The sequence below is a fragment of the Pristiophorus japonicus genome, chromosome 1 (genome assembly GCF_044704955.1).
Source record: "Pristiophorus japonicus isolate sPriJap1 chromosome 1, sPriJap1.hap1, whole genome shotgun sequence".
Lineage (NCBI taxonomy): Eukaryota > Metazoa > Chordata > Chondrichthyes > Pristiophoridae > Pristiophorus > Pristiophorus japonicus.
In genome coordinates this window covers 43911017-43932017 of record NC_091977.1, presented here as the reverse complement: position 1 = coordinate 43932017, position 21001 = coordinate 43911017, and the positions used below count along the sequence as shown (strand labels likewise).

Here is a 21001-nt window from a genome sequence, read left to right as displayed (position 1 = left end):
CCCATACAGTGCCGCAGATCTAGCTGTCAAGGAAGGGATGCTGTTTAAAGGGGATAAGTGGGTGGTTCCAGCACAACACCAGCGGGAGTTCCTACAATTGGCCCATGAGGGTCCAGGTGCGGGACACTCCGGGCCAGTGTCCACCTGGCAGAAGGTGGAACAGGCAGCATGGTGGCCAGATCTCCAGAACGACGTCCGTGATTTCTGCGCAGCCTGTCTGGTGTGTGCAGCCAACAACCCAGACCCCCAGAAGAGAAAGGCATTCATGGGACACATCAGGCAGGTAGAGAAAACATGGCAGTCGATCCAAATCGACTACATAGGGCCCCTACCAACCGTCCAGGGCAGGTACAGGTACTGTCTAGTGCTGGTGGATGTATTCTCCAAATGAGTGGAAGCCTTCCCTTGCCAAACAGCTACTGCATTAGGGACGGCCAAGATCCTGGTCAGGGAAGTGTTCTCAAGGTGGGGTCTGCCGCAGTTTGTGGGGTCCGACCAGGGAAGCCACTTCACCGGCCAAGTGATGCAGGCCACCTTAAATGTACTGGGGATTAAAGCACGGTGGCATGTGGTGTACAACCCCCAGTCCTCAGGCCCTGTAGAGCGCCTCAACCGCACCATCAAGGAAAGGCTCCGCAAGGAGACAGGGAATTCACCCAACAGATGGGTAGAGGTCTTGCCACTGGTCCTTGTGGGGATCCAGGCCAGTCAGTCAAAAAGCACAGGGTATTCACCCCATGAGCTGATGACTGGGAGACCCATGAGGACCCCAGTACACACATTGGTGCCGGGTCTCGCCGAAGGACAGCTTCAGGAAGCTAACCGAGACCGCTTTGCTGGGAATCTGCTGGAACAGCTGCAGCAGATTCACTGGCAGGCAGCCACCAACATGGGAAGACAGCACTTTAGTAACATGCTGCTGCTGGAACCCCGCAGCCACCACGACTGGGAAATAGGCGACCAGGTCATGGTACGCAGCTTCGCCATGGTGGGAGTGTTCGAGCCACTGTACATGGGGCCCTACAGTATAGTGGACAAAGCAAGTCCTATGGTTTATGCGGTCCAATTACCCCGCCGGGTAAAGTGGCACCACATAAACCAATACAAGTGGTTCGACCCTACTAGGGCAGGGAAAAGGAAGGCTCCCACAGGTAAAGAAACCTCACGGGAGGCAGAGGACATTCCGGTGGATGTGGAGGCTGTAACAGAGGTCAACCCCGGCCCCGAAGCCCCACAACCCAGAATAGTCCACTGCCACAGTAGGACCATCACACAGCAGAGTGAAGTGGCACAGCCTGATAGGCAAGAAAGGGACATAGCACAGGAGAAGGTAGTCCTGTGCAGTATAATGACAGGGCAGATAGAGGAAGGGATAGACCAGTGGGAGGACCAAAGGGTGCAGTCCGTAACATGGGACTCTGCGCCCCTGGTTAGGCGTAGTTCCAGAGTGAGGAAGCCTAGGATGCCTTGGTCCCCCGTATACCTTCCCGCCCGTCCCAGAGTCAAACAAGAAAAGAAGCACAAGAGTGGCAGACTCTGTGCGGTAAAAGGGATACCACCAAAAGACCCGGGAAAGATCCCAGACACCGAAGGGCTCACAGAAATGGAAGCAGGACATTTAAAAGAAGTCCTCCTGCAAGCCCTACAAAAGGGGACAGTCCGGCTCCTGGGGCAAGGTCAGCAAGATGGCCGACCAAGCCAAGTCAGTATCAGAGACTGACCTGGTCACCCGAAGACGGGTGGCATTGTATATAGCCCGGTGTTCTGTATATAGTTTAGGGAGATTTTAAAGTGAGGTGATGGTGGTTTTTATTTTGTGATGTTATTCCGGTCGAGCCTGAAGGAGTCTCAGGCAAGACTGTGTTCAAACTTGTGTTCCAGAGGATGCTCCGGACCGTTGCGACGTTATTTACCTACCAGGGGACCTGCACCGGACAGAAACTCGACATCGAGATGTCTTTGACATACGGGTGCTCCGGGGGCAGGGCACCAATCGTGACCACGGGAGAAGGGATCATGGAGGCAGAAGGCCAGGCCACCTACTTCCACAAGGGGAGATGGCCTGGGTGGTTGGGTTTGAATTCCACCCAGTATTCAAACCACAAGAGTTTTACCTAAGGGAAGGCCTCCATCCCTTGCCCCGAAATCGAGATGGCCACGTCTTGGGTTAGGGTGACAGAGGGAAGGAGAGTGTGTTTAATGTGTGTTGGGGACATACCTTTGGGACGCTGGTGGTGACTCAGGAAACTGAGCGCGGATATCGAGGACAGCAGCTCAGACTGGGAACGTCTGAGCAATGACACCTACCGGACGATCACGGGGTCACCGGGGGGGGGGGGGTCACTGTGTGTTGGGAGATATGATCAGGAGATCTATACATGCCTATGGGGGTCAGCCCAGATGTGCCCAGCGGGTTTGTCCATTGCCTTTGCCAGATGGTGGAAGGACTCGGGGAAGGGGATGGAATGGGATCGCAGCAGGGAAGACTGTGTGCTCCCTCGCTTCCGGGTACCAGTCAATGCCACCGAGCTGCTGGCTCAGGTGAAGAAACCCCTGCCCACGCCCAAGCCCAGTGACAGTTATGGATGTCCGCCCACCACTAGGGGACCTGGGAATGGGTTAGTGTTAGTACCAACAGATAAGTTAGTATACCAGGGAGTACATTATGCTATTGCTTCAGTAATTCTAAAACTGACAGAAGTTCGCCTACCTGCTTTCTGCCCCAGAGAAACCGAGTTGTTGTACCAAGCTCTACTGAAGGAAATGTTCAGGAGCTTCTACGAGCTGGACTTTGGGGACGTCAATATGGCGGACCTGTATGGATAAGAAGATACAACCGAGTGGGGCCGACACCGCAGGGGATTCATGAATGACGTTTTCACCGGATTTAACACTGGGGCATCCATCATGAACAGCCTGGATGATGTGCAGCTGGCCCCACAGATCAATGGGTTAAAGTCACAGCTGCGCAGCATCCTAGGGAAAGAGAATAATGTGTTGGATTCCACGCTTCACGAGGGGGTGGGTATGACTGAGCATCTGAAAGAAATTATTGCCCAGCTAGAGGCTCACGCCCGGACAATAAACACTTTGATCAAGGAGGACCGGCTGGCCTCGGATCAGGCTGCACAGAACGAGGTGTGTATACTCTATGGGGCCTGGTTGCTGGGAGAGGGACGGAGCAATTTGGAAGACCTTAGGCAAGGTCGGGACCCCTCCTGGATCAGCAACCAGCAATTGGAGGCACTACACCCATACAGCAGCACCCTCAGTCCCTGCCAACCCCGCGTGGTGTCGGAAGCCTATCCTGTCCCTGTTGACTGTGGGAAATCCAACCATACTATTATGGGTGTAGTTGTGCGAATGCCAGTGATGGGGCCATCTGGCAAGCCAGCACCCCTGTACCGTGTGGAGAACATTGGAGTCATTCGCGTGGGGGTACAAGTCCGTTTCACAACGGTCCCACCCTATGTCATTGCGTGGGAGCGCGCAATGAGGAGTACAGAACTATCTGGCTGTCGTAGCCGGGGAGCACAGGTCATCCTGTGTCCCCAGCACTTGAACACCTTCGGGAGGCCACAGTGCGGGTTTAGCACTGCTGGGGCAGAACCTATAAATCGCACGATGGAGGTGATGGCACCTGGCCATGTACCTCCACAGATAGCATATGTAGGTGGTGGAACGTATTGTGTCGCCACGACTGCCCACCGGTATAGACACGGCCCGAGTAAGTGGTGTGATATTCCGTACAGCAGTTTTTGCTTTAAACCTAGGGCAGATGTTCAAGTGGCCCAGGAAGGGATCATCCCAATCCCAGAACCCTCCACGGTCCACCTCACGGTACAGTATAACGCGAGTGATCTGCAGAACTATGTTGCCCATTTTGGGTACCCCATACCCTTACTACCTGAGAAACTCACCACCCTGTTGAAGGCAGTGGATCTCAGCCAAAAACATTATTACACCCTGCATCAAAAGACCAAAGACATAGCCCTCGAAATCGCGGACATACAGTCACCAGCGTGGTGGAAATGGGGTACGAGAGTAGATATCGCATGGCCTCCCACACACTGGTGATTGTACAACTGGTCATTGTCCTATGTCTCATCATCAATGCCTGCAGATTAAAAGAGCCCGAATAGCACGGGGTTATCTTAAAATATTCCAGAAAAAACAGAAGGACAGCCCAGTCTAACACACAAGGATGCCATTTTGTTTCCAGGTGGTTTTAAACAAAAGGGAACATTCTGGTTTACCGTAGCACCACGAAAGCCCGTACCTGGAAACTGACTGGCACTGTCAACTACGTAAGCTGTTAAAACTATCCATGACAGAACACAATACGGACTTACTTATCACAGATATACATTTGTACAGTGTAAATACATCTGTTCGATATGCTGTGATGGCGGAAAAATTTTTCAAGGAACGCAAGAAACACACAACATGATGTGCTATAATTATGTACTTAACTCTACGTAACTAAAAGCAAAAATGGTACCTTGTTTGGAGTTTACCTGTAAAGGAGCATGGGTAGTGCACAAATTATGGATAGAAATATTGTTTGTGCACATTGGTTTATGCGGGTCCATAATTTAGAGTAATTATGGGGATGGCTGACACTTGGGGAGCTCTAGGATTTTCTTGCAAACCTTTTGACACATTCGTCTATATCTGGGTGTGTCAAGATGGGGTAGTGTAAGGTTCGAAAATCCACGGCCGCATTTTATTGGAACACCCTAAGGACAAGAAAACCAAGATGGAATCGTCCTATACATTTTAAATTAACATTTATGGCCAAGTAAAATCCTCAGATCAGGCAGGCTGGGAAACGTGTGGGCAGATACAGACATTGTGGAGTCTGACTCACAAGCAAGACAGAGGCACTGGCCAATGGGGGAAAAGTGCATTCTGGCAGGCCAATCAGGGGTCGAGTTGGGCCTGAAGTGGGGAAATCCTCAACCAATGGGGACTACCCGGCCCAGTTCGAAAATATGACTCACCCCGATTCAAATTATGAATGTGGACCATCATCTACCTAATTAATATGGACAGTGGACAATAGGCCTGAGATCACTGCGGTGATGGCCCATCAAAGGGGAGGCCCAAACCGATTCACTCCCAGGACCGGTACAATAGGACCAGCAGACTTTGAGGCACCAATGTGCACTGAAACAATACCCCTGTCCTCACATCGACCTATACCTGTGACACCTGCTGATTAAATATTCAAAGCTATCTCCCCGGCCAAACTTACACAATGGACCACCAACTGAGTTTGGATGCGAAAAGGCCAGAACTAAATTGGATACAAATATAGGACCTACGGAACCACTAAGAGGAGAGAAGCAGCTGGAGCAGTAGGAGAAGGAGACGAGGAGCAGTAGCAGTCACAGACAGCCAGAAACCGAGAGAGAACGGAGACGGACTGTTACCGGCTGGGAAACCTACCATCGTACGGGCCCTGGACTCGACTTGTGTGCAGAATATACAACCCAACTACCGAGAGGCCCAACATCGTCTCAAGAAGCCGAGCCGCACACCGAACAGCCCTCCAAGGCCAACCAGCTGAAGAACCGGAGACCGAAGTAACTGGGAGAGGCAACATTCACTCCAGCTACCCCGTAAACCAACCATCCTAAGGCTAAAAAAATAACTGTCAAAAGGGATCGTAAGTATTCTGGGGTTTCTTTTCCCAACTGTCAGCCTAGGTCAGTCAGGTAAAAAGGGGGGTGGGGGTGCTGTTGGAAATGTCTTGTAAAGATAAAATTGTGTAAGATTTTCGTTGTGTCCGTTTCTTCCCATAGATTTTCATAGTTTATAAGTGTGTGTCAGATATGTGTTTTGATGAAGTTTGACCTTGTTGGAAACTTACCGTGGTTAATAAATTGGGCTTACACGTTTTTTTTTTCGTTCCAAGGACCACTTGTCTCTGAGTGTTTTGTTTTCCCTTGTGGAAGCTCATAATCCACCAAAAGTCTGAGGTTAGAACCAGATAAGGGTGCTAGGGCACTTCGAAACTGCCAGTTTAGTGGTCAGCGAGCCATAAGCTGCTGGACCGACCCCTAGAAGTGACAGAGAGGCCCAGTACACCAACAGCCACCAAAGACCCCCGTAGTTGGGCAGAGCAAAACCCCCCTACAGGGGTACTTGACAATCTGGAAGGACAGACAGAAAGGAAAAGGAGGTGGGGTAGCTCTATTGATAAAGGATGGAATCCCTGCAATAGTAAGAAACAATATTGGCTCAAATGATAAGGGTGTTGAAACAATTTGGGTGGAGATAAGGAACATTAAGGGGAAAAAGTCACTGGTGGGCATAGTCTATAGGCCCCTAACAGTAGCAACTCTGCTGGTCGGAGCATAAACCAGGAAATAGTGGGGGCTTGTAAAAAGGGAACAGCAATAATCATGGGTGATTTTAACCTCCATATTGGTTGGACAAATCAAATTGGTCAGGGTAGCCTTAAGGAGGAGTTCATAGAGTGCATAAAGTATGGGTTCCTTGAGCAGTATGTAACGGAACCAACCAGGGGGCAGGCTATCTTAGATCTGGTCCTGTGTAATGAGACAGGATTAATAAACAATCTCCTAGTAAAGGATCCACTCAGAATGTGTGATCATAGCATAACTGAATTTCAAATTCAGACGGAGGGTGAGAAAGTTGGATCTGTAACCAGCGTACTAAGCTGAAATAAAGGAGATTATGAAGGTATGAGGGCAGAGTTGGGTAAAGTGGACTGGGAAAATAGATTAAAGTGTAGGACGGTTGATGAACAGTGGTGTACATTTAGGAAGATATTTCACAACTCTCAAGAAAAATATATTCCAGTGAGGAGGAAAGGGTGTAAGAGAAAAGATAGCCATCCGTGGCTAACTAAAGAAATAAAGGACAGTATCCAATTAAAAACAAGTGCATACAAAGTGGCCAAAACTAGTGGGAGGACAGAAACTGGGAAGCTTTTAAAAGCCAGAAAAGAACGACTAAAAAAGTGATTAAGAAAGGGAAGATACACTATGAAAGTAAACTAGCACAAAATATAAAAATGGATAGCAAGAGTTTCTACAGGTATATAAAAAGGAAAAGCGTGGCTAAAGTAAATGTTGGTCCCTTAGAGGATGAGACCGGGGAATTAGTGATGGGGAACATGGAGATGGCAGAAACTCTGAACAAATATTTTGTATCAGTCTTTACGGTAGAGGATACTAACAATATTCCAACAGTGGATAGTCTAGGGGCTATAGGGGGGAGGAACTTAACACAATCACAATCACAATCACTAAGGAGGTGGTACTCAGTAAGATAATTGGATTAAAGGCAGATAAATCCCCTGGACCTGATGGCTTGCTTGCTAGGATCTTAAGAGAAGTAGCGGCAGGGATTGTGGATTCATTGGTAATAATTTACCAAAATTCCCTGGATTTTGGGGAGGTCCCAGCAGATTGGAAAACTGCAAATGTAACGCCCCTATTTAAAAAAGGAGGCAGACAAAAAGCAGGAAACTATAGACCAGTTAGCCTAACATCTGTGGTTGGGAAAATGTTGGTATCCATTATTAAAGAAGCAGTAGCAGGACATTTGGAAAAGCAAAATTCGGTCAGGCAGAGTCAGCATGGATTTATGAAGGGGAAGTCATGTTTGACAAATTTTCTGGAGTTCGCTGCCTGAGAGAGCTGTGAAAGCTGGGACATTCAATCAATTGAAGACAGAAATAGGCAGTTTCTTAAACGATAAGGAGATAAGGGGTTATGGGGAGCGGGCGGGAAGGTGGAGTTGAGTACATGATCAGATCAGCCATGATCTTATTGAATGGTGGAGCAGGCTTGGGGGACCGTGTGGCCTATTTCTGTTCCTATTTCTTATGTTCTTATGTTCTTATAATACCTCTGTGAAGCGCCTTGTGAAGTTTCACTATGTTAAAGGCACCATATAAATACAAGTTGTTGTTGTTGTTTAGCATATCTATATATTTCCTGTAGTGTGCGAGATAAATTACTACAAATTCCCCTTATGCAACAAAAAGGAGCAAAATAATGTAACGGCTGTTTAGCCAAAAGGCCTGGTACCATTCCAGCAATGCTACACCATCTTCAATTATTGCCAGCCCAAGATCCCTGGCCCCAATTAAATAAATAAATAAAATTCTTGGCAGCACTTGCTCCAGAGCTCTAAAGGGAATTGCCTGACTCCTCTCCATAGTGTCATGTAATAAAAACCCTTTGGCACTGTTGGTGGGAGAATTCAAATGCAAAACTATGTTTGCAATCTTCCAGGCTTCCAATAACATAATACTTATATTTAAAATGGGGAACAGAACATGCCCAGGTAACTAGAGACCAGTCAACTTAACATCAGTGGCTGGAAAAATAATGGAATCCCTACTAAAGGAGAACATAGAAGAACATTTAGAAACCAAAAATATAATAATGAATAGTCAGCATGGATTTCTTGCTTGACCAACCTCCTTGAATTTTTTGAAGAGGTAAGAGAGAGAGTAGCCAAGGGTAATGCAGTAGATGTAATTTATCTAGATTTTCAAAAGGTCTTTAATAAGATACCACATAATAGACTAATGAATAAGGTCAGAGAATGCAGAGACAGGAGACAAGTAGCAGAATGGTAGCTAGTTGGCTTCAAGACAGAAAGATGGGAGATGGGGTGAAGGGTAGCTACTAAGAATGGCAGACGTTGGGAATGGGTGTTACACAAGGATCATTGCTAGGACTACTGTTGTTCACAATTTATATATAACGATTTAGATTTTGAAATCAAAAACACAATGACATCAAATTGGGAGGATAGTCAATACTGTGGAGGACTGCAACAAATTACAAGAATACGTTAATAAACTTGCAGAATAGGCATGTAATTGGCAAATGAATTTCAACACAGATAAATGTGAGGTATTACATTTTGATAACTTAGTGAATAAGGGGGAGAAATTCAGGAGCTCCCCATCTGGGGTGCTAACTTTTAAAAGTTTGAAAAATTAGCACCAGGAGCTAACGTTTTCAAACTTTAAAAAAATCGCCGTTTGCACTCCAGGAAGGAAGTAGAGCGCTAATTCAAGCAATCCCATCATCATCATAGGCAGTCCCTCGAAATCGAGGAAGACTTGCTTCCACTCTAAAAGTGAGTTCTCAGGTGACTGTACAGTCCATTACGGGAATTATAGCCTCTGTCACAAGTGGAACAGACAGTGGTTGAAGGAAAGGGTGGGTGGGGAGTCTGGTTTGTTGCATGCTCCTTCCGCTGCCTGCGCTTGTTTTCTGCACGCTCACGGCGACGAGACTCGAGGTGCTCAGCGCCCTCCCAGATGCTCTTCCTCCACTTAGGGCGGTCTTTGGCCAGGGATTCCCAGGTGTCGGTGGGGATGTTGCACTTTATCAAGGAGGCTTTGAGGGTGTCCTTGAAACATTTCCTCTGCCCACCTGGGGCTCGCTTGCCGTGTAGGAGTTCCGAGTAGAGCGCTTGCTTTGGGAGTCTTGTGTTGGGCATGTGGACAATGTGGCCCACCCAACGGACCTGGTCGAATGTGGTCAGTGCTTCAATGCTGGGGATGTTGGCCAGATCGAGGATGTTAACGTTGGTGCGTCTGTCCTCCTAGGGGATCAAGCGATCCATTTCCTTCCTCGAGCACAAGAGGCAGCAGGCGGGGCGGTATTGCAGCACTGTTACGTAGGAAGGCTACTTCCTTCACTTAAAGGAAAGGGCCATCGCTGCAGGCCTGCAAAAGAAGAACTTACCTGGACACCATCAGCAGCTGCGATCAGGCCCCATCAGCCCGATGCCCGGCGGCACAGTGCCTGGCTGATCGATTGCAGGGGAGAAAGCTGCGCAAAAAATCAAAAAGAAAGAAAAAAGAAAGACGTGGATTTAAATAGCACCTTTCACAACCACCGGACATCTCAAAGCGCTTTATAGCCAATGAAGTATTTTTGGAGTGTAGTCACACGGCCACCTCACCTTTAAACATCGTTCCCAGAGCGCCCCCAGAACGCCTCCTGTAGCTGTCGGTGTTGTCGCCCGGCGCTGTGAGCAGGGGGCGGAACCCAAGTTCGGGTCCAGGGTGCTCCCGGGGCGATGCGCACGCCAATGACGTCACGATCTCCGGGCGGATGAGATCGGGGCGCAACGTGTTACCGCCACCGCAAACCTCCCGCAGAATAGGACAGCAGTCGATCTTCTCGCCGCGCCCGATCGGTAAGCCGTTAGCATCCCATTATCGCCCCCCAGAGACAATGACGGAAGATGCTAAGGAGACCGATTTCTCGGCCTAAGAATGTAAGTGGGGTTGAAGAGCAAAGGGATTTTGGAGTCTAAATAAACAAATTACTAAAAGTAGCCACGCAGGTCAATGAGGCCATAAAAAAGCAAACCAAGCACTAGGGTTTATTTCGAGAGGGATAGCGTTGAAAAATAGAGAAATTATGCTAAACTTGTATCGAACTTTGGTTAGACCACACTTGGAGTACTGTGTACAATTCTGCTCAATATATTATAAAAAAGGATATCGAGGCACTGGAGAGGATGCAAAAAGGATTTACAAGGATGATATCAGAAATGCGAGAGTATATCCATCAGGAAAGGATGAACAGACTGTGGGGGAGGTGGGGCGAAATTGCATATCGCCCCGTGTGTGGGTGGTAACCTTTGCGAGGCGGGACTTCCTGCGCTTGGCGCAGAAGTCCCGCCCAGAGACCTAAATTGGGGTGGATTGGGGTCGCTAAGCGCACGCAAGTCGGGACACCACGCGGACTCTCCACGTAGCGCTGACGCGATCATAGGGCCCTCCCCTTCCGTTAAAGGGGAGGGCACACTGCGAGCTCTGCATGGGTTGAGGGGCCTGCACTAGGCCACCGGGGATGCGGGGTGCTGTGGCCACAGCCCAGCACCAAAGCGGAGTGCCGGGCTGCACCATCGCGGTACGGACCCCGCGAAAATACTTACGGACGCTGGACCAGTAAGTCGGCCGAAAAATAAAACTGGTGCCATGCACCTCCACTTTAACGTTCGCCCCGCGAGCTGAGTGCAGCCCAGTTCGCAACCCGTGAGCCTGGCGCAGACATCACCTGTGGTAGCTTCATGGGGCACTGTCCAATTTCTGCTGCAGTGCGGAAAGGCACCGCTGCGCACAGCGATGACAACACTACCGGTTTTGCGCCTCCACTAACTCCCACGCAATTTCACAGGAGCCTGTAGCATCCTCCCTCCACTCCTTGGGTAAAAACACATTTGTGCTCCGTTAGCGCCCCCTGGAGGCCAATTTTGTGCCCAGAGTCTCTTTTCTCTGAGGTGTGACCGAATAGAGGTGTTTGAAAGTATGAAATGTTTTGATAGAGAGGATACAGAGAGTGTTTCTGCTTATGAGGAAGAGCAACACTAGAAGCCATCAATATAAGATAGTCACCAAGAAAACAAATAGGGAACTCTGAAGAAACTTCTTTACTCAAAAAGTGTTGAGAATGTGGAACTCGCTTCCACAGGGAGTGGTTGAAGCAAATATCATAGATGCATTTAAGGGGAGCCTCGATAAGCATATGAGGGAGAAGAGAATAGAGGTTTATGCTGATAGAGTTAGGCGAGCAAAGACAGGAGAAGGCTCGAATGGAGCATAAACATCGACATGGACTTGTTGGGCTGAAAGGCCTGTTTCTGTGCCATATATCCTATGTAATCCTATGTAATGAATGTCCGTTCCATACATTAGAGTCCTGACACTATCTCAAGTTCTGCAATATTCCAAATATTCTGCACCATCACAAACCCATCATGTAACATCCAAAAATAGAAATATTTCATCAGAATTTTCTTTATACCTGAACCTGGACAATATTTTTAACGACATTTTCCTCAATAAATCCAGTGTAACCATTTCTTTGGAAAACAGGTACTTCGTCATTTGCATCAGAGATGGAAACTTCTATCTGTATATTGGTTGCAAGTCCTCCGCCATCTCGCGCTTGCAGTGTGACAAAAAACTGCTGTCGCTTCTCTCTGTCCAAGAATGTTCTATTTTTCACAAAGAAGATTCCAAGTAGTGGGTCCACATCAAATGTCTGCAATCTGTCACGCCCAAAGCAAAATATAAATCATTATCTGACTCATGATTTATTGCCCAGCACTTTGATCCTGGTCTTTATATTTTGAATACAGTATTAGCTTTGAAAAGAAAACAATATTAAATACATTTCAAGTTCTAGTCCAATGTATCTGTTTTTTTTGGAATCATCAGGTACAGCTATTCCATTGTACATAGAATAACTATTTTAGCAGAATTTGTTGGAAAGTACAAATTCTGATGCATGAGAAAAGCCCCAATAATATCAATCTTGTGGCTGAAATTAGTCATTATTAATCTCGCTGGGTGCCCGTTCTTTTTGTGCAAGGCACCATTTTGCAACTTGGGATCCTGCCTGTGTTATCGTTATTAGACAGCAATTCATCTGGGCCAGTTGGCGGGTCTAGTGTTGGCATAGCATGGACACATGTGCCCGAACCTAGATGCCAGATACTGGCCCGAAATTGGGCCTCTTGCCCTCATGTAAATATTCCAAGCGAGCTGCTGGCGCCTCCACAGGTAGGCTCAGCCTTCAGGAGGTTTGAATATATGTCCCCCCCGTGGGAGGGGGGAGGTACTGGAGAGGGGTCCGATTGCAACCGGCAGCGGCTGTTAAGAGTGTCATGGAGCTGGGAACTGCATCCCTGCGTGTCCAGGCTCCAAATTTGAATTAAAAGAATCTTTACTTCCCTTTTTGGCAGCAATTGCTCGTTAGGCCACATCTACACCAGCAAAACCTGAGCAGAGCAGAGCTGACCCCGGCACCGGCTCGGGTCAGAGCAGCCCAATTTTCCGGAGGGGTCCGAAAAAAAACCTTTCGTCCCTCATTACCATAGGCAAGGGGCCTAATGCCTGTTTTGGGTGACTGCCCCCACCCCCCACCCCGATGCCTGAAAATCATCCAAGGCCTTTACGATGTTGGTCATTCTTGCCCCCATATTTTACCCAGAAAATGAATGCAACAATAACTAACTTCTATCCCTATATATAAATTATGCATACTTAATGTATTTAAATTAGAACATTGATATTCATTTAAATTAGAACATTGATATTCAAACCTTCTACTCTTCAATGCTTGGATGGATATTCTGGCCAGTAATATGTCTGCCAATTTAATGTGAACATTAAAATCAAGCTGTATTTTTGCATGTTGGGAAGACTTTTAAAGAACCCAACCACATATTTTAGTGCTTGAAGTAATATTGGATCAAAAAATGCAGGCCAGGGAGATGAGTTGGTACCAGAGCGAGACTGGCCACACCAATATTATTTTCCCAACTGTATTTGCAGGCAAGACAATGACTAAAGAGAACTCTCCCCTCACAGGCTGCGGGTCAGCATAGAGGCAGTAACATAATTATATAGAATTACATAGAATTTACAGCACAGAACCAGGCCATTCGGCCCAGCTGTTCTCTGCTGGTGTGTATGCTCTACACGAGCCTTCTCCCACCCTACTTCATCTAACCCTATCATGTACATAGCTAGCTTCTCCTTAAATGCACCAATGCTGTATCAAACAATTTGTTGTCCATAGACATATCAAACAGGTGATTGTTGCTTTGCCCAGCAAGGCCAACACCTTCCTCTCCTTTCCCACTGATCAGCACCAGCAGTATGACACGCTGTCCAATTCCATCACAGCGCTGCATTCCACAAAGTCTGGGGGATGGGGGCATAATTGATGGCACCCATTTAACCATCTAGGCCCAAAGGCATAACCCTGGAGCCTACTTGAACTGAAAAGGATGCAGTTTGTCAGGAACTCTGGGTCATGCAGGTGCATGTTTGCTTTGCTGGGCAGCAGTCACAATGCTCTCATTCTAAGAATCTGTGCCACCCTTATTTGAAGGTGAAAACAGCCTGTAAAGGTTGCTCCTCAGAGACCAATGCTACCCTTTTTGGCCTTGGCTAATGATACCCTTATGCCGGGCATGGGCAGAAGTACAGTTCCTATGCAGTGATGTCCATGGAACTATAAGGATCAGTATAGAGCATACCGTAAGGTTTGTGAAACAATGCATCAGTTGCCTTGACAGATAAATATAAGATGGCCACTAACAGATTAAGTAAAGAATTTAGGATGGATTTCTTTATACTGAGTGGTGAGAATGTGGAACTTGCTGTCACGTGGAGAGCTTGTACCAGATAACATTGATACATTTTAAGGGGCAGTTTCATGCACACATGAGGGAAAAGGGAATAGAGAAATATAAGGGAAGGGTGGGGAGAGGTAATTAAGAGTGGGAGGAGTCTCGTGTGAAATATAAACTTCAGCATATAATTTGACCATTTGGCCCATCATGTCTGTTCCAGCTCTTTGCTGGACCAAAACTAATCCCATTGCCTTGTAATGTCCCCATTGTCCTGTATCTGCCTCTGCTTCAAACATTTATCCAAGTTTCCCCTGAAACAATGCAATGTTCTCAGCCTCAACCATTCTCTGTGGCAAAGTATGCCATCCTCAAAAAAAATTCTAACCCCTCTCCTCACTTTCTTAACGGTAACTAACCCCTCTTCACTCACTCCCCAACCAGAGGAAATAGTCCTTTCCTCTTCACTCTTTCAAAACCTTTCATAATTTTAAAAACCTCTATTACATCTCCTCTTAGGCTTCTCAGCTTCAAGTGGAAAAAATCCCAGTAGCTCAAGTCAGTCCTCATCCCTGGCATCATCCTGTTACACTTATATTGTACTTCTTCTATGGCTTTAATGTCCTTTCTATAATGAGGTGCCCAAAACTGTTCACAATACTGCAACTTTGGCCTTCACCAATGTTTTGTACAAATTTATCATTATTTCATTACAATAGTGATGAGGCTTCATCAGTGATGGGTAATTATTTCGACCAGCCTATTATGGCTTTACTGTCCATTGCTTATCGTGGGAAAATTGCGGTAACATCAATGTACCGCTATAAGTGGTGGGGACTGTATCAGCAGTTCTCAAAATTGTGCTCCCTACATCCAAGTCCAAAAGTGAACTCAGTACTGCCCCCTCCCCCACTACGTTTTTTTTGTTTGTTCCTGGGATGTGGGTGTCGCTGGCAAAGCCAGCATTTATTGCCCATCTCTAATTGCCCTTGAGAAGGTGGTGGTGAGTTGCCTTCGTGAACTGCTGCATTCTGTGTAGTGAAGATACTCCCACAGTGCTGTTAGGGAGGGAGTTCCAGGACTTTGACCCAGTGACGATGAAGGAGCGGCGATAATCTTCCAAGTCAGGATGGTGTGTAACTTGGAGGGAAACTTGCAGGTGGTGGTGTTCCCATGCACCTGCTGCCCCTGTCCTTCTAGGTTGTAGAGGTCACATGTTTGGGAGGTGCTGCCGAAGAAGCCTTGGTGAGTTGCTGCAGTGCATCTTGTAGATGGTACACACTGCAGCCACGGTACGCCGGTGGTGGAGAGAGTGAATGTTTAAGGTGGTGGATGGGGTGCCAATCAAGAGGGTTGCTTTGTCCTGGATGGTGTCAAGCTTCTTGAGTGTTGTTAGAGCTGCCTTCAGCCAGGCAAGTGAAGAGTATTCCATCACACACCTGACTTGTGCCTTGTAGATGGTTGAAAGGCTTTGGGGAGTCAGGAGGTGAGACAATCACCACAGAATACCTGCTCTTGTTGCCACAGTATTTATATGGCTGGTCCAGTTAAGTTTCTGGTCAATGGCGACTTCCAGGATGTTGATGGTGGGGAATTCGGCTATGGTAATGCAGTTGAATGACAAGGGGCGGTGGTTAGACTCTTGCTTGTTGAAAATAGCCATTGCCTGGCACTTGTGTGGCACGAATATTACTATGGACTGGAGCGTAGCTAATGTAACACCACTTTTTAAAAAAGGAGGGAGAGAGAAAACGGGGAATTATAGACTGGTTAGCCTGACATCGGTAGTGGGGAAAATGTTGGAATCAATTATTAAAGATGAAATAGCAGCGCATTTGGAAAGCAGTGACAGGATCGGTCTAAGTCAGCATGGATTTATGAAAGGAAAATCATGTTTGACGAATCTTCTAGAATTTTTTGAGGATGTAACTAGTGGAGTGGACAAGGGAGAACCAGTAGATGTGGTATATTTGGACTTTCAAAAAGCTTTTGACAAGGTCCCACACAAGAGATTGTTGTGCAAAATTAAAGCACATGGTATTGGGGGTAATGTATTGACGTGGATAGAGAACTGGTTGGCAGACAGGAAGCAGAGAGTCGGGATAAACGGGTCCTTTTCAGAATGGCAGGCAGTGACTAGTGGGGTGCCGCAGGGCTCAGTGCTGGGACCCCAGCTATTTACAATATACATCAATGATTTAGATGAAGGAATTGAGTGTAATATCTCCAAGTTTGCAGATGACACTAAGCTGGGTGGCAGTGTGAGCTGTGAGGAGGAAGCTAAGAGGCTGCAGGGTGACTTGGACAGGTTAGGTGAGTGGGCAAATGCATGGCAGATGCATTATAATGTGGATAAATGTGAGGTTATCCACTTTGGTGGCATAAACATGAAGGCAAAATATTATCTGAATGGCAGATTAGGAAAAGGGGAGGTGCAACGAGACCTGGGTGTCATAGTACATCAGTCATTGAAAGTTGGCATGCAGGTACAGCAGGCGGTGAAGAAGGAAAATGGCATGTTGGCCTTCATAGCTAGGGGATTTGAGTATAGGAACAGGGAGGTCTTAATGCAGTTGTACAGGGCATTAGTGAGGCCTCATCTGGAATATTCTGTTCAGTTTTGGTCTCCTAATCTGAGGAAGGACGTTCTTGCTATTGAGGGTGTGCAGCGAAGGTTCACCAGACTGATTCCCGGGATGGCAGGACTGTATTCACTGGAGTTTAGAAGAATGAGAGGGGATCTCATAGAAACATATAAAATTCTGATGGGACTGGACAGGTTAGATGCAGGAAGAATGTTCCCGATGTTGGGGAAGTCCAGAGCCAGGGGTCACAGTCTAAGGATAAGTGGTAAGCCATTTAGGACCAAGATGAGGAGAAACTTCTTCACTCAGAGAATTGTGAACCTGTGGCATTCTCTACCGCAGAGAGCTGTTGATGCTAGTTCGTTAGATATATTCAAGAGGGAGTTAGATATGGCCTTTACGGCTAATGGGATCAAGGGGTATGGAGAGAAAGCAGGAAAAGGGTACTGAGGTGAATGATCAGCCATGATCTTATTAAATGGTGGTGCAGGCTCGAAGGGCTGAATGGCCTACTCCTGCACCTATTTTCTATGTTTCTATGTTTGCCACTTATTAGCCCAAGCCTGAATGTCATCCAGGTCTTGCTGCATGTGGGCATGGGCTACTTCATTATCTGAGGAGTTGCAAATGGCACTGAACACTGTGCAGTCAAAAGCAAACATCCTTATTTCTGACCTTATAATGGAGGGGAGCTCATTGATGAAACAGCTGAAGATGGTTGGGCCTAGGACACTGCCCCGTGGAACTCCTGCAGCTATGTCCCGGTGCTGTGATGATTGACCTCCAACAACCACAACTATCTACCTTTGTGCTCGTAATGACTCCAACCAGCCCCTAATTCCCATTGACCTCAGTTTTACTAGGGCTCATTGATGCCACACTCGGTCAAATGCTGTCTTGATGTCAAGGGCAGTCATTCTCACCTCACCTCTGGAATTCAGCTCTTTTGTCCATATTTGGACTAATGCTGTTATAAGGTCTCGAGTCGAGTGGACCTGGTAGAACCCTAACTGAGCATCGTTGAGCAGATTATTGGTGAGTAAGTGCTGCTTGATAGCACTATTGACACCTTCCATCACTTTACTGATGATTGAGATTGATGTGGTGATAATTGGTCGGATTGTATTTGTCCTGCTTTTTGTGGACAGGACATACCTGGGCAGTTTTCCACATTGTCTGGTAGATGCCAGTGTTGTAGTTGTACTGGAACAGCTTGGCTAGAGGCGCAGCTAGTTCTGGAGCACAAGTCATCAGCACGACAGCCTTTGCTGTATCCAGTGTCTCAGCCGTTTCTTGATATCACGTGGAGTGAATTGAATTGACTGAAGGCTGGCTTCTGTGATGGTGGAAACTTTAGGAGGAGGCCGATATGGATCATCCACTTGGCACTTCTGGCTGAAGGTGTTTGCAAACGCTTCAGCCTTGTCTTTTGCACTCACGTGCTGGGCTCTGCCATCATTGAGGATGGGGATATTCATGGAGCTTCCTCCTCCCATTAGTTGTTTAATGGTCCACCACCATTAACAACTGGATGTGGCAGGACTGCAGAGCTTTGATCTGATCCGTTGATTGTGGGATTGCTTAGCTCTGGTATGCCACTTCCAAACCTTCTCCAATCTCAATAACACTCATTGGGGGTCATTTTGACTTTGTGCATTAATGTAAGATGGGTGACAGTGAATCGGCAGCCTGTTTTACATCACTCCCATTGAAGTAATGGCAGTGGAGCAGGAGTAGCCGGTGGGAATTTCCCAGTCCATTGCTTGGTAAAACTATTAAACCATCCAATGATGGACAATTTGGTGATGATTTAACGGTAGCTCAGACCATGGTAGGGAGGTGATTTATATAAACAGTAATGCTACATTTATAAAGATAACAAAGCTTCTGGGACTGTTAAATGGTTCTCTGTCCATAAACAAGTAGTCACTATGTTAAGCTGACAATATACTCACACTACATTTAAGTTTACCTCACTTTGGATGTAAAATTGGTGATTTGACATTGGAATCACCATGAACGGCTACATCTAATGGTTAGGAAACTTACACACTGTCAGATCCAAGTAGTTGATAGGTTATCTTGCTAAAATTTGCGCTGTCAGCATCTGTAGCCTTTGGAAACATAAAAAGATGGATGAACATGCTGCACATAAACAATTTAAAAATATCTTTTGATAAAATCTCACGGCAGTTTCTTACGGTAATGCAAGTCACATTGTAACCATTTACACTATCTTCTGGGACTTCCAGTATAAAATAATCCTGGTTAAACACAGGGTTGTTGTCGTTTCTGTCTGTTATATCAACATGCACGATTGCAACTGAACTGAACATTTCTTGGGTCTCCAATTCAACAGCAGACAGCTGAAAGAATAAAATTTGCGCACTTTGAGAAACTGTTATTCCAATAAAACAGTCTGAAAATAAATCAGAACAATGTGTGGTGAACAGTTTAACCAAAATAAAGGAAAGACAACTATTTACATTTATACATTTCATGTAGATGAAAGTTCCAAAGTATTCAATTGAAGTGTGGATAAATGGATCATTTTCAGGTTGGCAAACTGTAACTAGTGGGGTGCCAAGGGATCAGTGCTGGGGCCTCAACTATTTACAATCTATATTAATGACTTGGATGAAGAGGTCGAGTGTAATGTAGCCAAGTTTGCTGATGATACAAAGATAGGTGGGAAAGCAAGTTGTGAGGAGGACATATAGAATCTGCAAAGGGATATAGATAGGCTACGTGAGTGAGCAAATATTTGGAGTATGATGTGGGAAAATGCGAGGTTATCCACTTTGGTAGGAAAAATAAAAAAGCAAATTATTATTTAAATGGGGAGAGATTATAAAATGCAGTACAGAGGGATCTGGGGGTCCTTGTACATGAAACACAAAAAGTTAGCATGCAGGTATAGCAAGTAATTAGAAAGGCAAATGGAATGTTGGCCTTTATTGCAAGGGGGATAAAGTATAAAAGTAGGAAGTCCTGCTACAACTGTTGGTGAGACCACACCTGGAGCACTGCGTACAGTTTTGGTCTCCTTATTTAAGGAGGGATATACTTGCATGGAGACAGTTCAGAGAAGTTTGACGAGGTTGATTCCTGAGATGAAGGGGTTGATTTATGAAGAAAGGTTGAACAGGTTGGGCCTATACTCATTGGAGTTGAGAAGAATGAGAGGTGATCTTATTGAAACATATAAGATTCTGAGGGGGCTTGACAGGGTAGATGCAGAGAGGATGTTTCCCCTCGTGCGGAATATAGAACTAGGGGGCATAGTTTCAGACTAGGGGGTCGCCCATTTAAAACGGAATTCAGGAAGAATTTCTTCTCTCAGAGGGTCATGAATCTTTGGAATTCTCTACTCCAGAGAGATGTGGAGGCTGGGTCATTGAATATATTTAAGGTGGAAATAGACAGATTTTTGAATGATAAAGGAGTCAAGGGTTATGGGGAACGGGCAGGGACGTGGAGTTGAGGCCAAGATCAGATCAGCCATGATCTTATTGAATGACGGAGCAGGCTCAAGGGGCCAAATGGCCTACTCCTTCTCCTATTTCTTATGTTCTTATGTGTGAAAGAAAGAAAATGGAGTCTGAGCCAAGGCGATACTAGGAGGGCACCTTGGTCAAAGAGATGGGAAGAGAGTCTTAAAGGAGGAGAGGGAGGTGGATGTGTGCAAGGGTTTAGGGAGGGATGACACCATGAAGGGATTTGATTTCAAAATTCTCATCTTTACATTCAAATCCCTCCATGGACTCACCGCTCCCAATCTCTGTAATCTCCTCCAGCCCCATAAGCACCCAAGATGTCTGCGTTCCTCTAATTCTGCCCTCTTGAGCATCCCTGATTATAATCGCTCAATCATTGGTGGCTGTGCTTTCTGTTGTCTAGGCCTTAAGCTTTGGAATTCCCTGTCTAAACCCCTCTGCCTCTCTACCTCTCTTTCCTTCTTAAAACCTATCTCTTTGACCAAACCTTTGAACACCTGCCCTAATTTCTCCTTATGTGGCTCGGTGTCAAATTATTTGTCTCATAAAACTCCTGTGAAGCCCTTGGGATGTTTCACTACATTAAAGGAGCTATATAAATACAAGTTGTTGTTGTTGTTGTTGAACACGAGAATGAGAATTTTAAACTTGAGGCCCTGTTGGTCCAGTGTAGGCGGGTGAGGACAAGAATGATGGGTGAATGCGCTCTTGCACGGGGTGGGATACAGGCAGCAGGGTTTTGGATGAGCTGAATTTTACAGA

General features: G+C 46.5%; 1 protein-coding gene across 1 annotated transcript in view; it reads right to left on the bottom strand.

The window, feature by feature from the left end:
• Positions 1 to 21001, bottom strand: part of LOC139263108 (cadherin-related family member 2-like) — a 273421-nt gene that overhangs the window by 173907 nt on the left and 78513 nt on the right. Inside the window, exons 13-15 of the mRNA XM_070878659.1 lie at positions 18944 to 19108; positions 18792 to 18856; positions 11820 to 12066 (exon numbers count right to left, since the gene is read on the bottom strand). Of these exons, the coding sequence (XP_070734760.1) occupies positions 11820 to 12066; positions 18792 to 18856; positions 18944 to 19108 (477 nt within the window). The remainder of the gene's footprint in view (positions 1 to 11819; positions 12067 to 18791; positions 18857 to 18943; positions 19109 to 21001) is intronic.